At 41.3% G+C, this 21,790-nt stretch overlaps 1 protein-coding gene across 5 annotated transcripts in view; it reads left to right on the top strand.

The window, feature by feature from the left end:
* Positions 1 to 5,910: 5,910 nt before the first annotated feature.
* Positions 5,911 to 21,790, top strand: part of dab1a (DAB adaptor protein 1a) — a 309,356-nt gene continuing 293,476 nt past the window's right edge. For all 5 annotated transcript variants that reach the window (XM_060917585.1, XM_060917588.1, XM_060917587.1 and 2 more), the window contains exon 1: positions 5,911 to 5,993. In XM_060917585.1, coding sequence (XP_060773568.1) covers positions 5,927 to 5,993 — 67 coding nt within the window. In that variant the 5' untranslated portion in view covers positions 5,911 to 5,926. The remainder of the gene's footprint in view (positions 5,994 to 21,790) is intronic.

Consider the following 21,790-nt stretch of genomic DNA (forward strand, 5'->3'; position numbering starts at 1 on the left):
TAGGCAGCAAAATCGACAGCTCCTGGCAGTCATTGATGGGGCTGCTATGTCTAGGATTTACAGTGTCTTGCAAACGTATTCATCCCCCTTTGTGTTTGTCCTGTTTTGTCGCATTACAAACTGGAATTAAAATGGATTTTTGGGGGGTTAGCACAATTTAATTTACACAACAGTGCCTACCACTTTAAAGGTGAAAATTGTTTTATTGTGACACAAACAATAATTAAGATGAAAAAACAGAAATCTGGAGTGTGCATAGGTATTTAGCCACAAAATCAATATTTTATAGAGCCACCTTTTGCTACAATTACAGCTGCAAGTCTCTTGGGGTATGTCTGTATTAGTTTAGCACATCTAGCCACTGGGATTTTTGCCCATTCCTCAAGGCAAAACTGCTCCAACTCCTTCAAGTTGGATGGGTTGTGTTGGTGTAAAGCAATCTTCAAGTTATCCCACAGATTCTCAATTGGATTGAGGTCTGGGCTTTGACTAGGCCATTCCAAGACATTTAAATGTTTCCCTTTAAACCACTCCAATATAGCTTTAGCAGTATGTTTAGGGTCATTGTCCTGCTGGAACGTGAACCTTCATCCCAGTCTCAAACCTCTGGCTGACTCAAACAGGTTTTCCTCCAGAATTGTCCTGTATTTCATGCCATCCATCTTTCCTTCAATCCTGTCCAGCTTTCCTGTCCCTGCAGATGAAAAATGTCCCCACAGCATGATGCTGCCCCCACCATGCTTCACTGTAGGATTGGTGTTCTCAGGGTGTTGGGTTTGTGCCACACATGGCATTTCCCATGATGGCCAAAAAGATCAATTTTAGACTCATTTGACCAGAGAATCTTCTTCCATGTGTTTTGGGAGTCTGCCACATGCTGTTGGGCAAACTCCAAACGTGTTTTCTTAAGCAATTACTTTTTCTGGCCACTCTTCCATAAAGCCCCACTCTGTGGAGTGTATGACTTAAAGTGGTCCTATGGACAGATGCTTCCATCTCTGCTGTGGATCTTTGCAGCTCCTTCAGTGTTATCTTTGGTGTCTAATGCCGCTTTTCCACTACAAACGTGGCTGAGCCGTGCCGTGCTGAGTCGAGCTGAGCGGGGCTGTTGGAGTTGCATTTCGACTACAACCGCGCTGAACCGTGCTGGCTGGAAGTGGGTGGACACATTGGGTGGAGTTAGCGAAAGTGGGTGGACGTCACGTGATGTCGTTAAGCAGCGCAAACAGTGACATCAGTGATCTTTTAAGCGGTAGTCTCACGACCCGAATAGTAAACAATAAACATGAAATCGTTAGTGTTGCTGGTCTTGGTGCTGTGGCTTGTTGTCACCGACAACACGAACAGATACTGGCAAGAGCGTATAGATGAGGCGAGGCGCATAAGGCTTCAGAAATTCTCGTAATTCGTAATTATTCTCCTTCCGGGTTTGCAGTGTTTACAGATCCCAGCGTGCTCGCGGGGCGTGTGTGGGCATGTAAGGACACTCCTCCTCACCAATCAGTGCACAGGGGAGTGTCTGCTCACGCCCCCAGCCTCACTCGGCTCGCTTTGGCTCGCTTCAGCCCTACTCCAAAACGGTGCGAGTTTTAGGGGCTAAGCAGGGCTGAAGCGAGCCGAGTCGTGCTGTTTTTTGGTAGTCGAAACGCAAGCCGTGTCGGTCTGAAGTGAGCTGAAGCGAGCTGAAGTGAGCTGAAAAAGGGTAGTGGAAAAGGGCCATTTTTTGCATCTCTGATTAATGCCCTCCTTGCCTGGCCTGTGAGTTTTGGTGGGCGGCCTTCTCTTGTCAGGTTTGTAGTGGTTCCATATTCTTTCCATTTTGCTATAATGGATTTAATGGTGCTCCGTGGGATATTCAAAGTTTGGGATATTTTTTTTATAACCCAACCCTGATCTATACTTCTCCACAACTTTGTCTCTGACCTGTTTGGAGGCTCCTTGGTTTTCATGTTGCTTGCTTAGTCGTGTTGCAGAGTCAGGGTCCTTCCAGAACAGGTTGATTTATACGGACATCATGTGACAGATCATGTGACAATTAGATTTCACACAGGTGGATCTTAATCAACTAATTATGTGACTTTGAATTGAATTGGTTGGACCAGCACTTATTTAGGGGTTTCATATGAAAAGCGGTTGAATACCTATGCACACTCCAGATTTCTGGGGTTTTTTTCCATTATTGTTTGTGTCACAATAAAACAACAGTTTTCACCTTTAAAGTGGTAGGCATGTTGTATAAATAAAATGGTGCTAACCCTCTGAAAATCCATTTTAATTCCAGCTTGTAATGTGATAAAACAGGACAAACACCAAGGGGGATGAATACTTTTGCAAGACACTGTAGATATCTTGTGCATGTAAGCTTGGCCAAGTGCATTTGACAGACTACATTATGGTTATGGAAGAGTCTAAATTATCGCTCACCTTACTGCCTTTCTTTTCTTCCTGTTCCTTTAATCATTTCTGCCATGAAGTGGTCTTCACAAACCACCTTGTGCCTGCTGAAAAGAAATTTGTTCACAGCATCCATCCATCAATCCATCTATCCATAACTGCTTATCCTGTACAGAGCCTATCCCAGCTGACTATGGGCAAGAGGCGGGGTACACCCTGAACAAGTCACCAGGTCATTGCAGAGCTGACACATACAACCATTCACATTCACACCTACGGTCAATTTAGAGCCACCAATTAGCCTAACCTGCGTGTCTTTGGACTGTGGGGGGAAACTGGAGCACCCGAAGGAAACCCACGCAGACACGGGGAGAACATGCAAACTCCACACAGAAAGGCACCTGTCAGCCACTGGGCTCAAACCCAGAACCTTCTTGCTGTGAGGCGATAGGGAAGCTAACCACTACACCACCGTGCTGAATCAGATGTGTTCGTTCAGGAAAAAAACACCAACATGTACAGGCCACAGGTACCCCAGGACTAGGACTATGAACATGTAGTCTAGGTTATATAGAATCTGAATGATGTGTAATTAGAGCTAAAAGTTAAGTTAAAGTCCTTCCCGTGCCATGTGGCAGCACCAATCTCCGTTTCCACAGCCCTCGACCATTACATAGCTAGGGTTACAGTGGGGAGCTAGTCCTCTGGTAACCACGAGAGTTTAACTCCCCACTCACATCTGTATTGCAGTGTGCCTTGCCAGATGGTAGTAGGTACCATTTTTATGATGGTCTGGTATGACCCGACCATGAATAGAACTCACGAGCTCCTGACCGAGAGGCGGACACACTACCACTAGGCCACTAGCCGGTGTAATTAGAGCTAACATAACCTATTTAACTAGATAGCGCTACATGAATGTAAATGGCAAGTCTAGGAATCTTTCTATCTAATCTGGATAACCAGCTAAATTGTAACGCTGCCCTTGTGGTTGAAATTGATCCAATATCAGTGGTGTATGTGGCAGTTTAGCCACGGGTAGTGCATTGTTCACATTTCTTAAAGTATGGCTAGGATGTGTAAGGGAGTATGGGAACAAAACAGCCATAGATGAATCCCTAAATGTGTTATATTCTACTGATCTTCTCAAGATCTCTCTGAAACCTTTAAGTTCCTCATCATGTTTGGAGGGGAAGAGTACATTATGGATACTTGTTCTTTAAGATACAAACATGGAAATGTACCTACAATAGTACAGCAGTGGTCCATGATGATTGATGTTCCTCTACAATTACAGTACCAGACAAAAGTTTGGACACACCTTCTAATTCAGTAGTTTCTTTATTTTTATTAATTAAAAGACACTTCATGTCTTAAAGTAATGATGGATGTCATTTCTCTTTACTTAGTTGAGTGATTCTTGACATAATATGTATTACTACAGTTGTGGAATAGGGCTATTTACTCTATATTTATTGTTTATTATTTACTATTTGATCTCGGATGCATTAAGAAGGCAATAAATTGCACTAATTAACTTTTGACGAGGCACACCGGTTAATTGAAAAGCATTCCAGGTGACTACCTCATGAAGCTGGTTAAGATAACGCCAATAGTGTGCAAAGCGTCATCAAGGTAAACACTGGCTATGTCGAAGAATTTTAAATATGAAACGTTGTTTTTTTTAAACACGTTTTTGTTTACCACATAATTCTTTACATGTTCCAGATGTTATTTCATAGTTTTGATGTGTTCAGTATTGTTCTACAATGTAGAAAATAGTCAAAATACAGAAAAACCTATGAACGAGTAGTTGTGTCCAAGCTTTCAACTGGTACTGGTAGAAAATATATACCCTTGATGGTGCCACACCAGTAAAACTATCAGTATGATCCCAATTTAAAACTTGTTTTTCCTAAGCATGTTCAAATCTACATCCTTTTTCTTTAAAATGTTCCAATCAGCTGGTTCCTTTAATTTCAGCATGTTTGCCAGTACTGACATTATTATAGTCTGAAAAGTCATTGTTGTGATATTTAGGACATTTCAAATTACAAGCATTCATTCCTAAAATGCAGTTATCTCATTTATATATATTCCAAGTCATACTAATCAATACAAAATTCAATTATAATGACATTTTCCTACAGAGGTCCAGTGGGACTATTTTCTGGGGTTTTTTTTGTGTTTATGATACATGATTTAATCATTAAACCTAGACGGCCTTTTGATTTCATAAAATTGATGAAATTTAGTTCACTCTGAGGTCATTGTGATATATGTTTATTTCTGTAATATCTCAAAAAACAAAATAAACAAAGCAAAACAGGCCATTCTGTGGTTGGGGAGTTATTTCATTTGAGGGGATTCCCTAGCAAATAATGTGCATGAAATCACTCGTTTCACGCAGTCAAGCAGACAGAGGAAGTCCATGTGCGCATGCGCAGGTTTACATTCTTCGTCTTCTTTTGGGTTTTACAGCAGCTGGCATCCACAGTGTTGCATTACTGCCATCTACAGGTTTACCTTTGACCGTGCTCTGACAGTTACATCATTCTGTCACTAAACGAACAGCTAATCACACCGAGGTGCTCGCTGACCGCCAATATTTATTAGTTTAGTCCTGCGTTTCCTTTCCTTCACAACATAACGTCTTTTCTTCTCACTTTCCGTTACCGTAGTCGGTCTTTCACGTTTCATTCGCATCGTCCATTGTTCTCTTGTGTTTAAATTTGTATCCCACAATGCCTTGTGCGAACAGGGAAAGCCCACCACGTGATGCATGACGTAGTATCTTGAATTGGGTCATGATGAAGCAGGAAAAAATAGAGAATTTAGGGCCACATGGCCCTAAATTCATTAATTGTTCTATTTAAAAAAAACTAATAAAATTGGGAGTCTGTGATTTGAATTCAGTAGCTTTCGGTCCACTAAACAAAAATAATTGGGTGTCGGGGGAAAATTATTTTTATGACCTAAACTTGAAAAATCTGAAAGGCAGTCTACCTTTAAGATCAATTCGACTTAGTGCGATTTCAGTAAGGGGTTTAGTTCACTCATAATGCATATGTGTCTATTCTTTGCTCACTCATAATGTACATATCTGTTCCTTGGATTACAATATTTTCATTGTTGCTCATGTTTTTCTTCATCTTAACCTTGGGTATTATCTATATGTTTAGATTGTGTCCTTGGAATGTACAAATCAAAATGACATGAGTATATGAGCTGGCTGTGTCCAACTTTTGTTTAGACTAAAAGACTGTAGACTATAGAAAGACTATAGAAAGCTGGCTCTTGGTTTCCCAATTCTTCTGCTGAAACTACTGTATTTTGATGGCCATTCCAAAAAGATTGACAAGAGTCCTTCAAATGTTTTCATGTATTGTGTGCGCAGCCACTGCAGAGAGAGCTCGAGATGCAGCGTCGAGGCTAGAGGCAGCGGCAGACTGAGTGTGAGGCAGTGGAGAAGCCCCTCTGGATGAGCCAGCCACAGGCAGCCAGCCGCACAGTACAGGAATAACCACTTAATATGTCAACAGAGGCCGAGCTCCAGCCTGCTGCCAGACCCAGCGTCAAAAAAGATTCCAAGAGGAGAGGTAGGAAGCTGGCAGATATACAGCAGGTGTACACACACACACTCTTTGTATGTGTATATTCACACATAAATAGTCACAGAACAAGACACGGTGCTGGCGATTGTTCTGTGAAATGTCTTTCTGCAGTGCTATATCGCAGTCCTTACATACACACACTCATGAGAGCCGTATGAAAATACAGGGTGAATTTAGTATAATATAAAATACCCACATGCCAAATATCGTTAAAGTGCTCCTGTGTTTTATAATGTGTCATCCAAGGGTTCTCAAATTGGTGTCTGGTGACCAGCAGGAGTAAATGAAACATCGCCAAGGGTTGATTGGTTGATTGATTGATTTGTTTTTACAGTGGTGGAAATCACAATTCACTATTAATTTATCCAGACTGGTCACTTGAATCGAATGGGTTTCAATGGGTAAAAAAAAAACTTGGTGGTTCCATCAAATATCATGGTATGTGTGTAAATAATGAACCTAATATTTGAATAGTTGGATTGTTTTCATAAAGAATGTATACTGAAGGGATCCATGGAGTTTATTTTACATTTAAAGGTGTCCTTAGCTGCAAAAAAGCTTGAGGACCCTTGATATAATGATGACTGATCACTGATATACGTACAGTACTGTGCAAAAGTCTTAGGCATCCTATTTTTTTCATTCAAACTTTGTTACACACTTCTATTTTATGACTTCTGCATTATCAAGTCAGTACAAAAACATTTTAGAGTTCCAAGCGTTCATTTTCCAGAACAAAATTAAATGTTACAGGGAAAAAATTTTTATCTGAGCAGCATATTACATAAGAGAGCACTTTTCAGATGAAAAAAGAAAACATAGTGAAGGCTCCTGGGTTTTGGTGCAAAATTAAGAAGTGAGTGTGACAGTCAAAGTGTCCAGAAGAACTGTGGCTGGTTCTGTAAGATGCTCAGTAAAACCTACAGCTCATTTCCTTATAAAACTGCACTCATTGTACCTGAGACTAATTTTTTTTTTTAAAGCAAAGGGTCGTCTCACACCAAATGTTGACTTTGTTTCATTTATTATGGCTTACTGCTGTTTATAGTATTTTTTTTAAATGTTGAAACATTTAATTTCGTAATTTTTAAGATATTTTTGGTCTACAGCATTGCTTTACATGTGCCTAAGACTTTTCCACAGTACTGTATGTCCTGCTTGTAGCCTCCATGAGAGTTCAGCCAGAAATGTAAAATGCAGTTTCTGTACGGTTAAACATTTCACACCTTGGAAAGGTTACCACAGCCAAATGCTGACATAGTAGATATAACAAGATCAAGTTAACCATGGATGGGACACCAAAGATTTCAAAAGAACATGAAGAGAGAAAATGATGAAGAAAAGTCCATACATCCATCTGTCATCCATAGCCGCTTATCCTGTGCAGGGTCACAGGCAAGCTGGATCCTATCCCAGCTGACTATGGGCGAGAGGCGGGGTCCACCCTGGACAGGTCGCCAGGTCATCACAGGGCTGACACAGAGACAAACAACCATTCACACTCACATTCACACCTACGGTCAATTTAGAGCCACCAATTAACCTAACCTGCATGTCTTTGGACTGTGGGGGGAAACTGGAACACCCAGAGGAAACCCACGCAGACACAGGGAGAACATACAAACTCCACACAGAAAGGCTCCCATTGCCCACTGGGCTCAAACCCAGAACCTTCTTGCTGTGAGGCGACAGTGCTAACCACTACAACACCATAACAATGGGACCCCCCCCCCCCCCCCCCCCGAAAAAAAAAAACCTATCCATAGCATAGCATAATTTGTGATTGTTTAATAGCATCGTTTTCCCCATTAGATTTGTAGTTTTTCTGTTTATAGGAACCACTTAAGATGTGATATAAATCCCGACAACAGAGGGTTTCCTGTCAGAACCGTTAACGCTACAGAAAGCTCGAACTGGAACCACACTGAAAAAAACCCTTGACTGATCCATGTTGTTCTCGCAGTACTCAATTGCTATATGTTATTCCAAACATATACTGTATATTATTCAAATATATCATTAATTAATAAATAAAGTTATTTACATTACATTTTGAGCTACAATATTTTGGCTAAAAATTAGACTACTAAATCTGCCACTCAGTCAGTCAGTATCCTTTGATTGAGATAGATTGTGTAGCAAATTTAGTAGCCCATTTTTTTAGCCAAAGTATTGTAGCTCAAAATATAATGTAAATACGTTTAAACACCATGCCATTTGGTGTGTTGCAAAGTTGATCTTAAGCTTTGCATGGATTGAAGGAGTTAGTTGCTTATTTGTGCTGTAACACAGCCATTTGGAGCAGAAAGGCAGTCTCATTTGTGCATGAGGAAAATGGAATGAGCAGTACGGCTATGATAGTGCTGTTCCTGTGGCTTTATGTTCCTACTGACTTGGAAGAGCTCGAGCAATCTCAGCCCTTATATCTTTCACTCACACTGGGGCCTCCTATGAGGACAAACACTCCAAATGGAATATAGTGTACTGTACATATTTGTTTGTTTGTGTCATTTTGGCCTGCTGGGCCAATCCCCTAATAACTGCTGAGAACCATTTCTGTATCTCATCAGTGCCAGAGTACTGAACGCTGTCTCAGTGTGATGTAATGATGCCCTGGAGCACTGGTGTCAGACCTCATCCCAATATTTTTGTGAGCCTTTGAGTGCCATAAATTAAGTCAAGTCATTTTTAACATATTATCTAGCCTCTGAAAGTAGACTAGTAAGAAAAAGAAGGGCTAATGCAGATTATTAAACTATTCACATAGCTGTTGAGTTGCCACTATGGGGGATGTTGCCTGATCAGGCCAATGGACAAAACACTGAGGCAGATGGTGGAAAAATAAAAGCGGTAAAGAAGTCAAAATGTAAAACTTCAAGTTAAATGAAACCAGTTCAATAGAAAATGGTACATAATGTAAAAGCACACTGGGAAAGTTTACACACACACACACACACACACGTGTATTTCAAATCAAATCAAGTTTATTTGTACAGCGCTTTTAACAATAAACATTGTCGCAAAGCAGCTTTACAGAATTTGAACGACTTAAAACATGAGCTAATTTTATCCCTAATCTATCCCCAATGAGCAAGCCTGTGGTATTTGTGTGTGTATATACAGTATATAATTTATGTATACGAGAATATTATATGGTGGCGTGAAGATATGAAGTTTATCTTCAAGTGTTGAATGTATATATCACGAGTGAGTGAAATGAACAAGTGAAATATTTTTCAACGCAAGAAGATAAACTTCATATCTTCGTACCACCATGTAATATTATTCTTTTTATTTCTAAATACATCCACAAAAACATGCAAGTTAATCAAAAGAATTTTAATGTTGAACCAGTTCGCCATTTTGACAACGTGCATCTCATCAGTGGGAAAACACTGGGAGTGACATTATCGGAGTGAAGATATTGGGAAATATGTGACTCAGGTCTGGGATATATTTCAAATAAAAAATGAGTGTTTAAACGCAAGAAGATAAAGTACATATCTTCAAGCCAACATGTGAGTTTCTTTTTATTATATAGACAAATTCACAAACTAAAAGTACCCAAATTTATTAAAACAATTCAGTGAAAATATGTTACTCAATGTCCCAGATGTAGCTTGTATGAAAAATATGAGTGACGTATTTCCCAGTAAAATAATTGTGTCTATGTAATAGATAGATAGATAGATAGATAGATAGATAGATAGATAGATAGAAAATTAAACAAATAAATAAATAAATAAATTAAATGTTTCTTTACTTTAATGGAAGGATTTCACCTTAAAGGTAGACTGTCTTTCAGATTTTTCAAGTGTAGGTCATAAAAATAATTTTCCCTGACAACTGAATTTGAATCACCAACTTCCAAATTTATTAGTATTTTTTTTATTTTTTTAAAAAATAGAACAATTAATGAATTTAGGGCCACGTGGCTCTAAATCCTGCACTATTTTTTCCTGCTTCACCATGACGCAATACAAGATACTACATCATGCGTTACGTGGTGGGCTTTCCCTGTTCACGCAAGGCATTGTGGGATACAAATTTGAAACAGTAGACAAAAATGGAGGACGTGAGTGTGCGAATGAAATATGAAAGATCGACTACAGTAACGGAACACGAGAAGAAAAGACGTTATGTTGCGAAAGAAAGGAAACGCAGGACCAAACTAATAAATATCGACGGTCAGCGAGCACCTCAGTGTGATCAGCTGTTCGTTTAGTGACAGAATGACGTAACTGTCAGTGCACGGTCAAGGTAAACCTGTAGATGGCAGTAATGCAACACTGGATGCCAGCTGCCGTAAAACCCAAAAGAAGAAGAAGAAGAAGAAGGTAAACCTGCGTGTGCACATACGGACTTCCTATGTCTGCTTGACTGCGCAAAGTGAGTGATTTCATGCACATTATTTGCTAAGGAATCCCCTCAAATTAAATAACTTCCCAGCCACAGAATGTTCTAATATTTTGTGAGATATCACAATGACCAAATTTCATAGGGAACTAAATTTCACCAATTTTATGAAATGAAAAGGTCATCTTGCTTTAATATGACTTTATATGACATGCATGATGGAAAAGTGACTATGAAAACCACAACTGCGGTACTCAATGACACTAACGTCTTTTTGTGGTTTAAGCAGTAAAATGTGACCAATTCTGTCAACCATGCCCTTCAATCAAAACCACCATTTTATCAGTTGGTAACCATGTAAAAGAAGATGAATTTTTTTTGGAGCATATTGTATTTATTTCAATATTACAAATGAGATTCTTTAATCATAATAATGTCTCATCTCATCTCATTATCTCTAGCCGCTTTATCCTGTTCTACAGGGTCGCAGGCAAGCTGGAGCCTATCCCAGCTGACTATGGGCGAAAGGCGGGGTACACCCTGGACAAGTCGCCAGGTCATCACAGGGCTGACACATAGACACAGACAACCATTCACACTCACATTCACACCTACGGTCAATTTAGAGTCACCAGTTAACCTAACCTGCATGTCTTTGGACTGTGGGGGAAACCGGAGCACCCGGAGGAAACCCACGCGGACACAGGGAGAACATGCAAACTCCGCACAGAAAGGCCCTCGCCGGCCATGGGGCTCAAACCTGGACCTTCTTGCTGTGAGGTGACAGCGCTAACCACCATACCACCGTGCCCTCCCTGGCCATTTCAGTATTATTTTTTGTAAGTTTGTGGTAGTGGGCTGTGTTTGTCCCACAGGCCTTGAGTTTAACATGTGCGCCCTAGGGCATGCTCTTGTCTCATGCTGTAACCAGCTGTGTGGCAGAGCCCTCTTCTGATGTGCCACCTGTCCCTCACAGAACACCCACTGCTCCAGTTAGCGCCATTTTGTTTTCAGGACTCTCAAGGTCAGACTAGGACTAGCACAACTGATATGTGCAGACTTTCACACTTTATTATGCTAATGAGAACTGGAGAGCCATGTACTGCATGTGTGATGGGGTGGGTCAGTATTCCAGGGCACAGAAACCAAATACTTCCTCTCTGATTGAATTGATTGATGAAGATGAACAAGATAAAGCTGACAATTAGTCCATTGGCAAAAAAAAAAAGATCCTTTCATGTAAATAATATATTCCTGCCCTTTCTGTGCAATGCATCCAGTTAATTTGAGTCTAACACTGTGAAATAAGAATGTGGGTCACGTTTGTTGTGATAAATTGTAGGTCAGGAAGCGAATAGAAGAACTTTCTGTTTACCCACAAGTTTTCAGTGAAATTGGCAGCCTCAGATCAGGAGATACTACACCTCTCTGTGGAGAAAGGAATAAAAAGAAAAAAAAGGAATGGAAAAAGTAGACAAAAATAACTAAAAAGATAAGGTGTTTTTTTTTAAACAAGCACAGCTACACAGATGAGTTTTATTACATTGCTTGCCAACTATCAGCATATATCAGCTATAAAAGAAGTCTGACCATTAGCATTTTGTTAGTTACCACTTGCTCAGTGACAAGGATGGACCCTTTACAGATTTCTAACTGCCCCCAAAAAGCACAGCTACAAAATTAACCACACCAACCTCTTTGTTTTAATCTCAACAAAACTGTACACAAAGCTGCAATTTTAATGGCAGACCTGCGTTTGTTTGTTTGTTTGTTTGTTTGTTTGTTTGTTTGTTTGTTTAAATCAAAGGCCGGGCGGCACGGTGGTGTAGTGGTTAGCGCTGTTGCCTCACAGCAAGAAGGTCCGGGTTCGAGCCCCGTGGCCGGCGAGGGCCTTTCTGTGTGGAGTTTGCATGTTCTCCCAGTGTCCGGCTGGGTTTCCTCCGGGTGCTCCGGTTTCCCCCACAGTCCAAAGACATGCAGGTTAGGTTAACTGGTGACTCTAAATTGACCGTAGGTGTGAATGTGAGTGTGAATGGTTGTCTGTGTCTATGTGTCAGCCCTGTGATGACCTGGCGACTTGTCCAGGGTGTACCCCGCCTTTCGCCCATAGTCAGCTGGGATAGGCTCCAGCTTGCCTGCGACCCTGGATAAAGCGGCTAGAGATAATGAGATGAGATGAGAAATCAAAGGCCAATGCAAGAAGACACACAACCTGATATGAGGAGCACAAAATCCATGACCCATGAGCAATGAAAAAGTAATATGGAGCAATAAACCAACTTTTACCACATTTCCTATACTTAGATGTTTTTACTGCATGTTTGGAGGAAACCAAAAGATGCCTTTAACCCACAGTGTATTCTGCCATCTGTTAGGTATGGTGTAGCATCCAAAATACTCTGAGCAGCAATCTTTTGGAAACTATTATGACTGCTTTGCATGGTCATATTATAGCTCATAATTATGCACAAATTTTTATAGAACTTGGTCTTGATGATGTACTTTATTACAGGATGACAGTGGGCCTCATTTATCAATGTTTTAGTACAACCTCAAATCAGAAAAAGTTGGTACGGTATGGTAAAATGCAAATTTAAAAAAAAAAGAAAGCAGTGGGCGGCACAGTGGTGTAGTGGTTAGCGCTGTCGCCTCACAGCAAGAAGGTCCTGGGTTCGAGCCCCGGGGCCAGCGAGGGCCTTTCTGTGTGGAGTTTGCATGTTCTCCCCGTGTCCGCGTGAGTTTCCTCCGGGTGCTCCGGTTTCCCCCACAGTCCAAAGACATGCAGGTTAGGTTAACTGGTGACTCTAAATTGACCGTAGGTGTGAATGTGAGTGTGAATGGTTGTCTGTGTCTATGTGTCAGCCCTGTGATGACTTGGCGACTTGTCCAGGGTGTACCCCGCCTTTCGCCCGTAGTCAGCTGGGATAGGCTCCAGCTTGCCTGCGACCCTGTAGAAGGATAAAGCGGCTAGAGATAATGAGATGAGAAAGCAGTGATTTCTAAATTTACTTTGACTTGTATTTCATTGCAGACCGTATGAACCCAAAATATTTCATGTTTTATCTGGTCCACTTCATTTCATTTGTTAATATACATCCATTCCTGCATTTCAGACCTGAAACACCTTCCAAAAAAAGTTGGGACGGGGGCAATTTAGGGTTAGTAATGAGGTAAAACGATTAAATAATAATGTGATTTCAATAAGTGATTATAACCATGATTTGGGACAAAATTAGTATCCAGGAAAGGCCTAGTCTTTAAGTATCAAAGATGGGCTGAGGCTCTCCAAGTTTGTAAACAAATACATGAGAAAGTTATTGAAATGTTTAAAAACAATGTTCAAAGAAAAGGATCCTCTACAAAGGGATTTGGAGAGTTCACCCTCTACAGTAAATAATATCCTAAATGATTCAAGGAATCTGGAGGAATTTTGGGATGTAGAAAGCAAGGGCGCAAGTCTAAGCTGAACACCCGTGATCTCTGATCCCTCAGACAGCACTGCATCAAGAACTGTCATTCATCTATAGCTGATAGAACCACATGGGCTCGGGATTAGTTTGACAAACCTTTGTCAAGCACTACAGTACAGAGTTACATCCACAAATACCAATTAAAACTTTATTGTGCAAAAAGGAAGCCTTATGTTAACTGCGTCCAGAAGCGCTGTCACTTCTCTGAGCTCGGAGGCATCTGGGATGGACCATCACACAGTGGAAACATGTATTGTGGTCAGATGAATCAGTATTCCAGGTCTTTTTTTGGAAGAAATGGACACTGTATGCTCTGGACCAGTGACAAAAAGAACCATCCAGACTGTTAGCAGCAACAAATCCAAAAGCCAGGGTCTGTCATGGTATGGGGTTGTGTCCGTGCCCTTGGTAAAGGTATCTTACACTTCTGTGATGACAGCATGAATGCAGAAAAGTACATTGAGGATTTGGAGCAACATATGCTGCCTTCAAGATGACATCTTTTCCAGGGATATTTCAACAAGACAATGCAAAACCACATTCTGCACACATTACAAAGGCATGGCTGTGGAAGAAGAGGGTGTCTGTCCCCTCTGTCCCCAAAAGAGAATGTGTGGCGAATATGTCCACGACCCCATACTGTTGCACACCTAAAGACCTGTTTGCAGGAAAAATGGGACAAAATAACACCTGAAACACTTAATCACTTGGTGTCTTCAGTCCCTAAACATCTTTTAAGTGTTGTGAGAAGGAATGTCAACATTATAAAGTGGTAAATGCTTTACCATCACAACTTTAAAAAAAAAAAAGTTTTGCAAGAATCAAAATTGTAATATGTCTAGTTTGAAATAAATAAGTAAATAAATAAAATTCACAAGTTAAAACATGAAATAATGTGCTGTTGTATTGTTTTGAGTGCTATACAGGTCAAAGATTATTTACAAATCATAGTTTTCAGTTTTAATTTCAACATACTGTCTCAATTTTTTTCTGATTTTTTTTAAGCCATCAGAATTAAAAAAAACTTCCGCCAGGTTTACAAGTCTGTATGTTGAATGGCAATCAGACATAACTGAATTGATTGTATTATGGTGATGTCCACAAAGCTCCATAAAAGGTCAAAGCTCAAACATCTGAAATGACGAGTAAATGGTAAAACTTCTCAGTGGTAGATGGAAAGTTAATATTTTAATGCACATCTATGACAATTCAAAAATGTATTTTTAACAGTGTAACAGCAGCTGAAAAGGCTAAAATCTGGAGCCAGATTTGAGAAAGCGCAAATTAGACGTGAATTAATTGAGGGGAAAAGAAAGAAGTTTGACATGAAGCCATGAACACATAACAAAGGGTCTCAGTGACTGTCAGTCAGTAAACCCTTGCACGCCCATGTGCCTTCCCTGGTGCTGTGTTGGAGAAGCATGAGGGCATGTGAGTAAGCCAATGTTGGCACATAGCACACTATGGAGTCTACAACACATTGCAGCTTGAGACATACCAGATCTGTCACTTATCATTCACTGACTCTGACAAAGTTTTGCACAGCATTAACAAAAGATGCCAGGGCAGATGGCGCAAACAAACGTCATTGCCGCATGCTTTCCTTTTATACAGCTGTATTTCTTCTTAATTAAATTGCTATTATTCATTCATTCATTAATTTCCCACACCACTTGTCCATTGTGGGTCACGGATCTATCACAGGACTAAGGCCCTGTCCACACGGCAACGGATTCAGGTGAATCCGATAAAATTGTTTATCGTTTCGGCCTGGCGTCCACACGGCACCGGCGTTTTGGGTGCCCCAAAACGAAATCTTTTGAGATCGGGTTCCAGAGTGGAAAGATCTGGCAACGGCGCCATTGCAAAGTCGTCTGGATGAGTAGAACGGGTTTGTTTACGATGACGTCACAACCACATGTGCTTCACGCCGGGTAGAAGTGTAACGAACTCGATGCGAGTTGTCAACAAATCCTATAACTTGGTTCATGAAACGCGCTTACAAAATATTTTCACTGTGAATATTTATTGTGTAATGGTGCAAAGTGAGAGAGAGAGAGTTAGGGCAGAGTCAATCCTGCCAGCAAAAATAGGGAAAAAAAAAGGAGCGATCTCACCTCTTCAGATGTTGGTTTAAGTCCTACAATACATTCCTCAAAAAGGGCGTAGAAGAACAAATTAATCCATCAACGTGTAGCATTCAATTTATTCCGGACCATTAAAGACGCCGCCTTCCGCGTAGAATCATACGTCATCCTCGCCGCCATATTGGATGGGTCAAAGCGGAGAATAAAGATGCCTCATTCATGTGCTGCATTTAACTGTACCAACAGGTTTGCCGTCCAAACGAGATCACATGGGATTACCTTTCACAGGTGAGACTGGAAAAATACTTTTCATTGTATTTGATCATTATAATGTAATTTAACGAACAGATTTTTCTGACTTTGTGGCTAATATGAAGTCTCGCGCATAATAGTTTATGCGCATGCATCCTTACTTCTTTTATTGTTCTGGTGTCTCCGAAGGGACCGTCTTACAGCGCCCCTAGAGGTGTGGCATGTGTATTGCATCGTTTTCAGTAAGCGTTGCGTTGCCATATGTACCTGATATTTTACTGATCCGTTGCCCATGTGGACGCGATATTTTTTTTAATAACATCTCGTTGCCGTTGTCCTGTGGATGTAGCCTAATACAGAGAGACAGTCAGGCATTCACACCTATGGGCAATTTAGAGTAGCCAGTTGACCTAGTTCACATCTTTGGATTATGGGAGGAAACCCACGCAGGCATAGGATGAACATGCAAACTCCACACAGAAAGACTGCAGTTTACCTGCAGGTTCGAACCCAGAGCTGTGAGGTGACAATGCCAACCACCGCCCCGCCCCAATTTATGTTGGCTTGCTTTGTTTAATTCCATCCGTCCATCCATTATCTGTAACCACTTATCCTGTTCTACAGGGTTGCAGGCAAGCTGGAGCCTATCCCAGCTGACTATGGGTGAGAGGTGGAGTACACCCTGGATGAGTCGCCAGGTCATCACAGGGCTGACACATAGACACAGACAACCATTCACACTCACATTCACACCTACGGTCAATTTAGAGACACCAATTAGCCTAACATGCATGTCTTTGGACTGTGGGGGAAACTGGAGCACCCGGAGGAAACCCACGCAGACACGGGGAGAACATGCAAACTCCGCACAGAAAGGCCCCCGTTGGCCACTGGGCTTGAACCCAGAACCTTTTTGCTGTGAGGCGACAGTGCTAACCACTACACCACCATGCCACGCTTTGTTTAATTTGTTTCATATTTAATATTTCTTTAGTTAATTCATTTCATGTGAAACAACTGGGATTTACAAAGGTTTCATCAGTTAGTCTTCTTATGTGTAAATTTCCATACACTAGTAGGCGCATTAGTAGGATACAGACATACAGGATTTCCCCTGAATCTCCTTCGAATCTCTTTGAATCTCTTTTGAACCTCTATGGAAAGTTCTGGAGCTCAGACTACAAACCATTCAGGATTTTTAAGACAGAAGGATGATTAAAGCTGTTCAAAGACAAATGCTGACTTTCTGACGTCTTTGATATTATTATAGTGATGACAAGTGTTTGTTATTTTTTGCACCACCTGTTAGATTTGTAGGAAAATCTTTTATACAGGCTTACATGTTCACACTGGTTGGGGAAAAAAGTCAGATTTTACAGATGTTACATCACAGGGAGAGGTTAAAATAGTCACATGCTACGTAATAATGAAGATGGTCAGTTAAATAATAATAATAATAATATCAAGGCCTCGATTGATCACACAAGTGACAACAGCAAGTGGCGATTGTGCAAGGAGAAAGAGGAAACGGTGGGCCACCTTATTAGCTCGTGTAACACGATTGTACAGACAGACTATTTGGAAAAGCACAATAAAGTAGCATCAATATTACACTGGAATCTACGCATGAAGTATAACATCTCGGTAGCAGAGAAATGATGGGAGTACAAAGTCGAAAAGGTCCTTCAAACAGATGACGTCAGAATTTTATGGGACTTCAAGATCCAAACTGACAAGCACTTGACATCCAACACATCTGCCATTGCTGTTATTGAAAAAAAAAGCAGGTGTGGTTTGTGGATGTGGCAAGACCAGGAAATAGTAGAATTGAACTGAAAGAAATAGAGAAGATCACTAAATACCAAGATCTGAGAGTGGAGATTGAGAGACTATTGGAAAAGAAAGCCATGGTAGTGCCAGTTGTGGTCGGAGCGCTGGGAGCAATACCCAAAGACCCCTTGAAAAACATCTGAGGACATTGGAGCTCAACAAGATCACACCACGACAACTTCAGAAAGCAGTACTACTAGGAACTGCACACATCTTGTGCAAGTACCTATAAAATTCATAGGTCCTTGGATAGACTCGAACTTGGGGGTCCAAAACTGGCAGTCCAAGACACCCGGTGGACTGAGTTTTGCAGACAATAATAATAATAATAATAATAATAATAATGTGTTGCCAGGCAAAACAAACCTCGCCTGGTAGAACTTATGATGAATATGAAGGAAGATATTGCAAAAAAAAAATAAAAATAGGTACCGTATGGGTACACGTGGCTACTGCTTATAAATAAAATAGTTTTCTGATACCATGTCCATACAGTAAATATAGCATATATATATATATATATATATATATATAGACTCTATGAGGCAGTAGCCACAAAAATGACGCGTAATCCAAAAAATGAACAATTTAAAAGTCACAGAAGTAAAATATACCAAGTGTATGTACTTTATATTATTCTACTCTTACCTCTTACAGTTTTTGAAACTGAAACCTCCGAACCGAGGCTGACATACACACGCTGTCGCCATGACCCAAACTCTTATTTCCTGGAAATGGCCCTGCACTAGAACTCAGTGGAACACACTTTCCCTCTGTAATAAGCATAAACATGTCTGAAAGCAATTTCTTTAGTCCATTTATTTCAAATGGTGAACCGAATTGTATACACTCACCGGCCATTTTAATCAGAACACGTGTATGCACATGCTCAGTGCACGATTGTTACACTCTTACATTCTTACAGCATGATGACATAGTGGTTAGCGCCTCTGTATGAGGCAGTAGCCACAACAAAAACGATTTTGACCTTTTTGGTGACCTTGACCGGATGACCCTCAAAATGTTGGAGGTTCTATTTGAGACCAATGCCCATCTATCCTGAAAGTTTCGTGAAGATTGATCCACCCATTTTCCCGTAATACTGTTAACAAAGAAACAGGCAAACAAAGAAACCCGACTGAAAACAATACTTAGCCCCGCTTACTCCATAGCAGACGAGGTAATAATAATAATCCCTTCGGACATAATGTGTACAATTGTACACATGAAGTTCCATAGCATGACGTTCCATAGCATTTTTTCTTGGGTCCAAATAATCTCACTCATCTCATCTCATTATCTCTAGCCGCTTTATCCTGTTCTACAGGGTCGCAGGCAAGCTGGAGCCTATCCCAGCTGACTACGGGCGAAAGGCGGGTTACACCCTGGACAAGTCACCAGGTCATCACAGGGCTGTAATTTTGTAATCCAAAGAGACACACGAGCGAGACACACACGGGAGAGAGGAGAGACGAGCGAGACACACACGGGAGAGAGGAGAGACGAGCGAGACACAAGAGAGAGGAGAGACGAGCGAGACACAGACAACCATTCACACTCACATTCACACCTACGGTCAATTTAGAGTCACCAGTTAACCTAACCTGCATGTCTTTGGACTGTGGGGGAAACCGGAGCACCCGGAGGAAACCCACGTGGACACGGGGAGAACATGCAAAGTCCGCACAGAAAGGCCCTCGCCGGCCACGGGGCTCAAACCCGGACCTTCTTGCTGTGAGGCGACAGCGCTAACCACTACACCACCGTGACACCCGTGTCCGAATAATAATAATAATAATAATAATAACAATAAAGTCAAGTTTATTTTTATAGTGTTTTAACAATAGACATTGTCACAAAGCAGTTTGACAGAATTTTAATGACTTTAAACATGAGCTAATTTAATCCCTAGTCTATCCCCAATGAGCGAGCCTTTGGCGACAGTGGCAAAGAAAAACTCCCTCAGACGACATGAAGAAGAAACCTCGAGAGGAACCAGACTCAAAACGGAACCCATCCTCATTTGGGTGATAACAGACAACGTGATTATAACATTTTTAACAGTTTTAACATGAAGTCTGTTTCGTTGATGTTATAACTCTTCATTGATAGAAACTTGAGTGCAAAACTTTTCATGACAAGTGCAGTCCTAAAGTTAGCAAGTCAACTGTATAAGTATAATACAGTATAATAACTGTAAGTATAATACAGTCAACTGTATAATAATAATAATAATAATAATAATTGTGGCGGCGGCACGGTGGTGTAGTGGTTAGCGCTGTCGCCTCACAGCAAGAAGGTCCTGGGTTTGAGCCCTGGGGTCGGCGAGGGCCTTTCTGTGTGGAGTTTGCATGTTCTCCCCGTGTCCGCGTGGGTTTCCTCCGGGTGCTCCGGTTTCCCCCACAGTCCAAAGACATGCAGGTTAGGTTAACTGGTGACTCTAAATTGACCATAGGTGTGAATGGTTGTCTGTGTCTATGTGTCAGCCCTGTGATGACCTGGCGACTTGTCCAGGGTGTACCCCACCTTTCGCCCGTAGTCAGCTGGGATAGGCTCCAGCTTGCCTGTGACCCTGTAGAAGGATAAAGCGGCTAGAGATAATGAGATGAGATGAGAATAATTGTGGCTGCAGTGTGCATGTAGTGTTAGCCATTTTTATTTTTCTTCACATCATCATAAAATTGCTCCAGGTAGCTTTTTTCATGAGCAAAAAATCGATCATGTGAACACAGTCTGTTGCAGGTTGCACATTTAACCGCTTACTATCCAACTCAACATCTGTCTCCTGCCCTATCCATCTCGACAGAAACATCAATCATCCTTGACAGCAGCTGTTGTTGCTAATGATTCTGACCTGCATCACTATTCCCATGGAAACCAACCCAGTCTGAACCACATTGTAATAACAGCTGCCTCTAGTCCCATGGTAACCATCATATTAACACCTGTCTCAACCTTATAGCTCTAACAGCAAAGTAACCTTATTGCTCCTAATGACCTGTTTACATCAGTGGCTCTGTGCTGCGGTATGCTCTGTGACATGTAATTAATAAGCCTCTTCTCATTTACAGCACTGAGGTGACAATTACTGGAGTTTTAATTGACCGCATTAGTGTTACATAGTGCAACTACGTTACCCAGCATGCACGGCGTATGCGCTCATTTAGAGGCCCAAGAGTAAGGGCACTTATCTGTGAAGTATTCATACTGCAGTGTTTCCACATTGCCAGCCATCTGGTTACTGAGCACAGCTGACACACACTCTCTGAACACACAAGCACTAGTGAGATGGATACACACACACACGCGGGACGGCTTTCAAACATGCCGCGAAATTAATTGAGGGATAATGAATGAGCATTTTATGTGTGTTCAGATCCCTGAGCTCTGTACCAAAGGCATCATAATAATAATTAAAAAAAAAAAGGGATCTCACACAGCCAGACACAGAAACAGAGAGAGCTCGCTCTTGGGGCTGGATTTAATGAATATGAATGTCATTGATGCACAGTGGAATGTTGAGGAGGTGAATACAGCCAGGGACAGTTAGAGATACAGCATGACGAATAAACAAAGCCTAATGAAAACAGCACTGCAGAATCTTCTGCTGCTTTCAAATTTTGCCCTCTTTTCTGATTTTAGAAAGAGAAGTAGGTCGTTGGCGGCAAGGTGGTGTAGTGGTTAGCGCTGTCGCCTCACAGCAAGAAGGTCCGGGTTTGAGCCCCGTGGCCGGCGAGGGCCTTTCTGTGCGGAGTTTGCATGTTCTCCCCGTGTCCGCGTGGGTTTC

This window comes from Neoarius graeffei, chromosome 3 (assembly GCF_027579695.1).
Source record: "Neoarius graeffei isolate fNeoGra1 chromosome 3, fNeoGra1.pri, whole genome shotgun sequence".
NCBI classification, from domain to species: domain Eukaryota; kingdom Metazoa; phylum Chordata; class Actinopteri; order Siluriformes; family Ariidae; genus Neoarius; species Neoarius graeffei.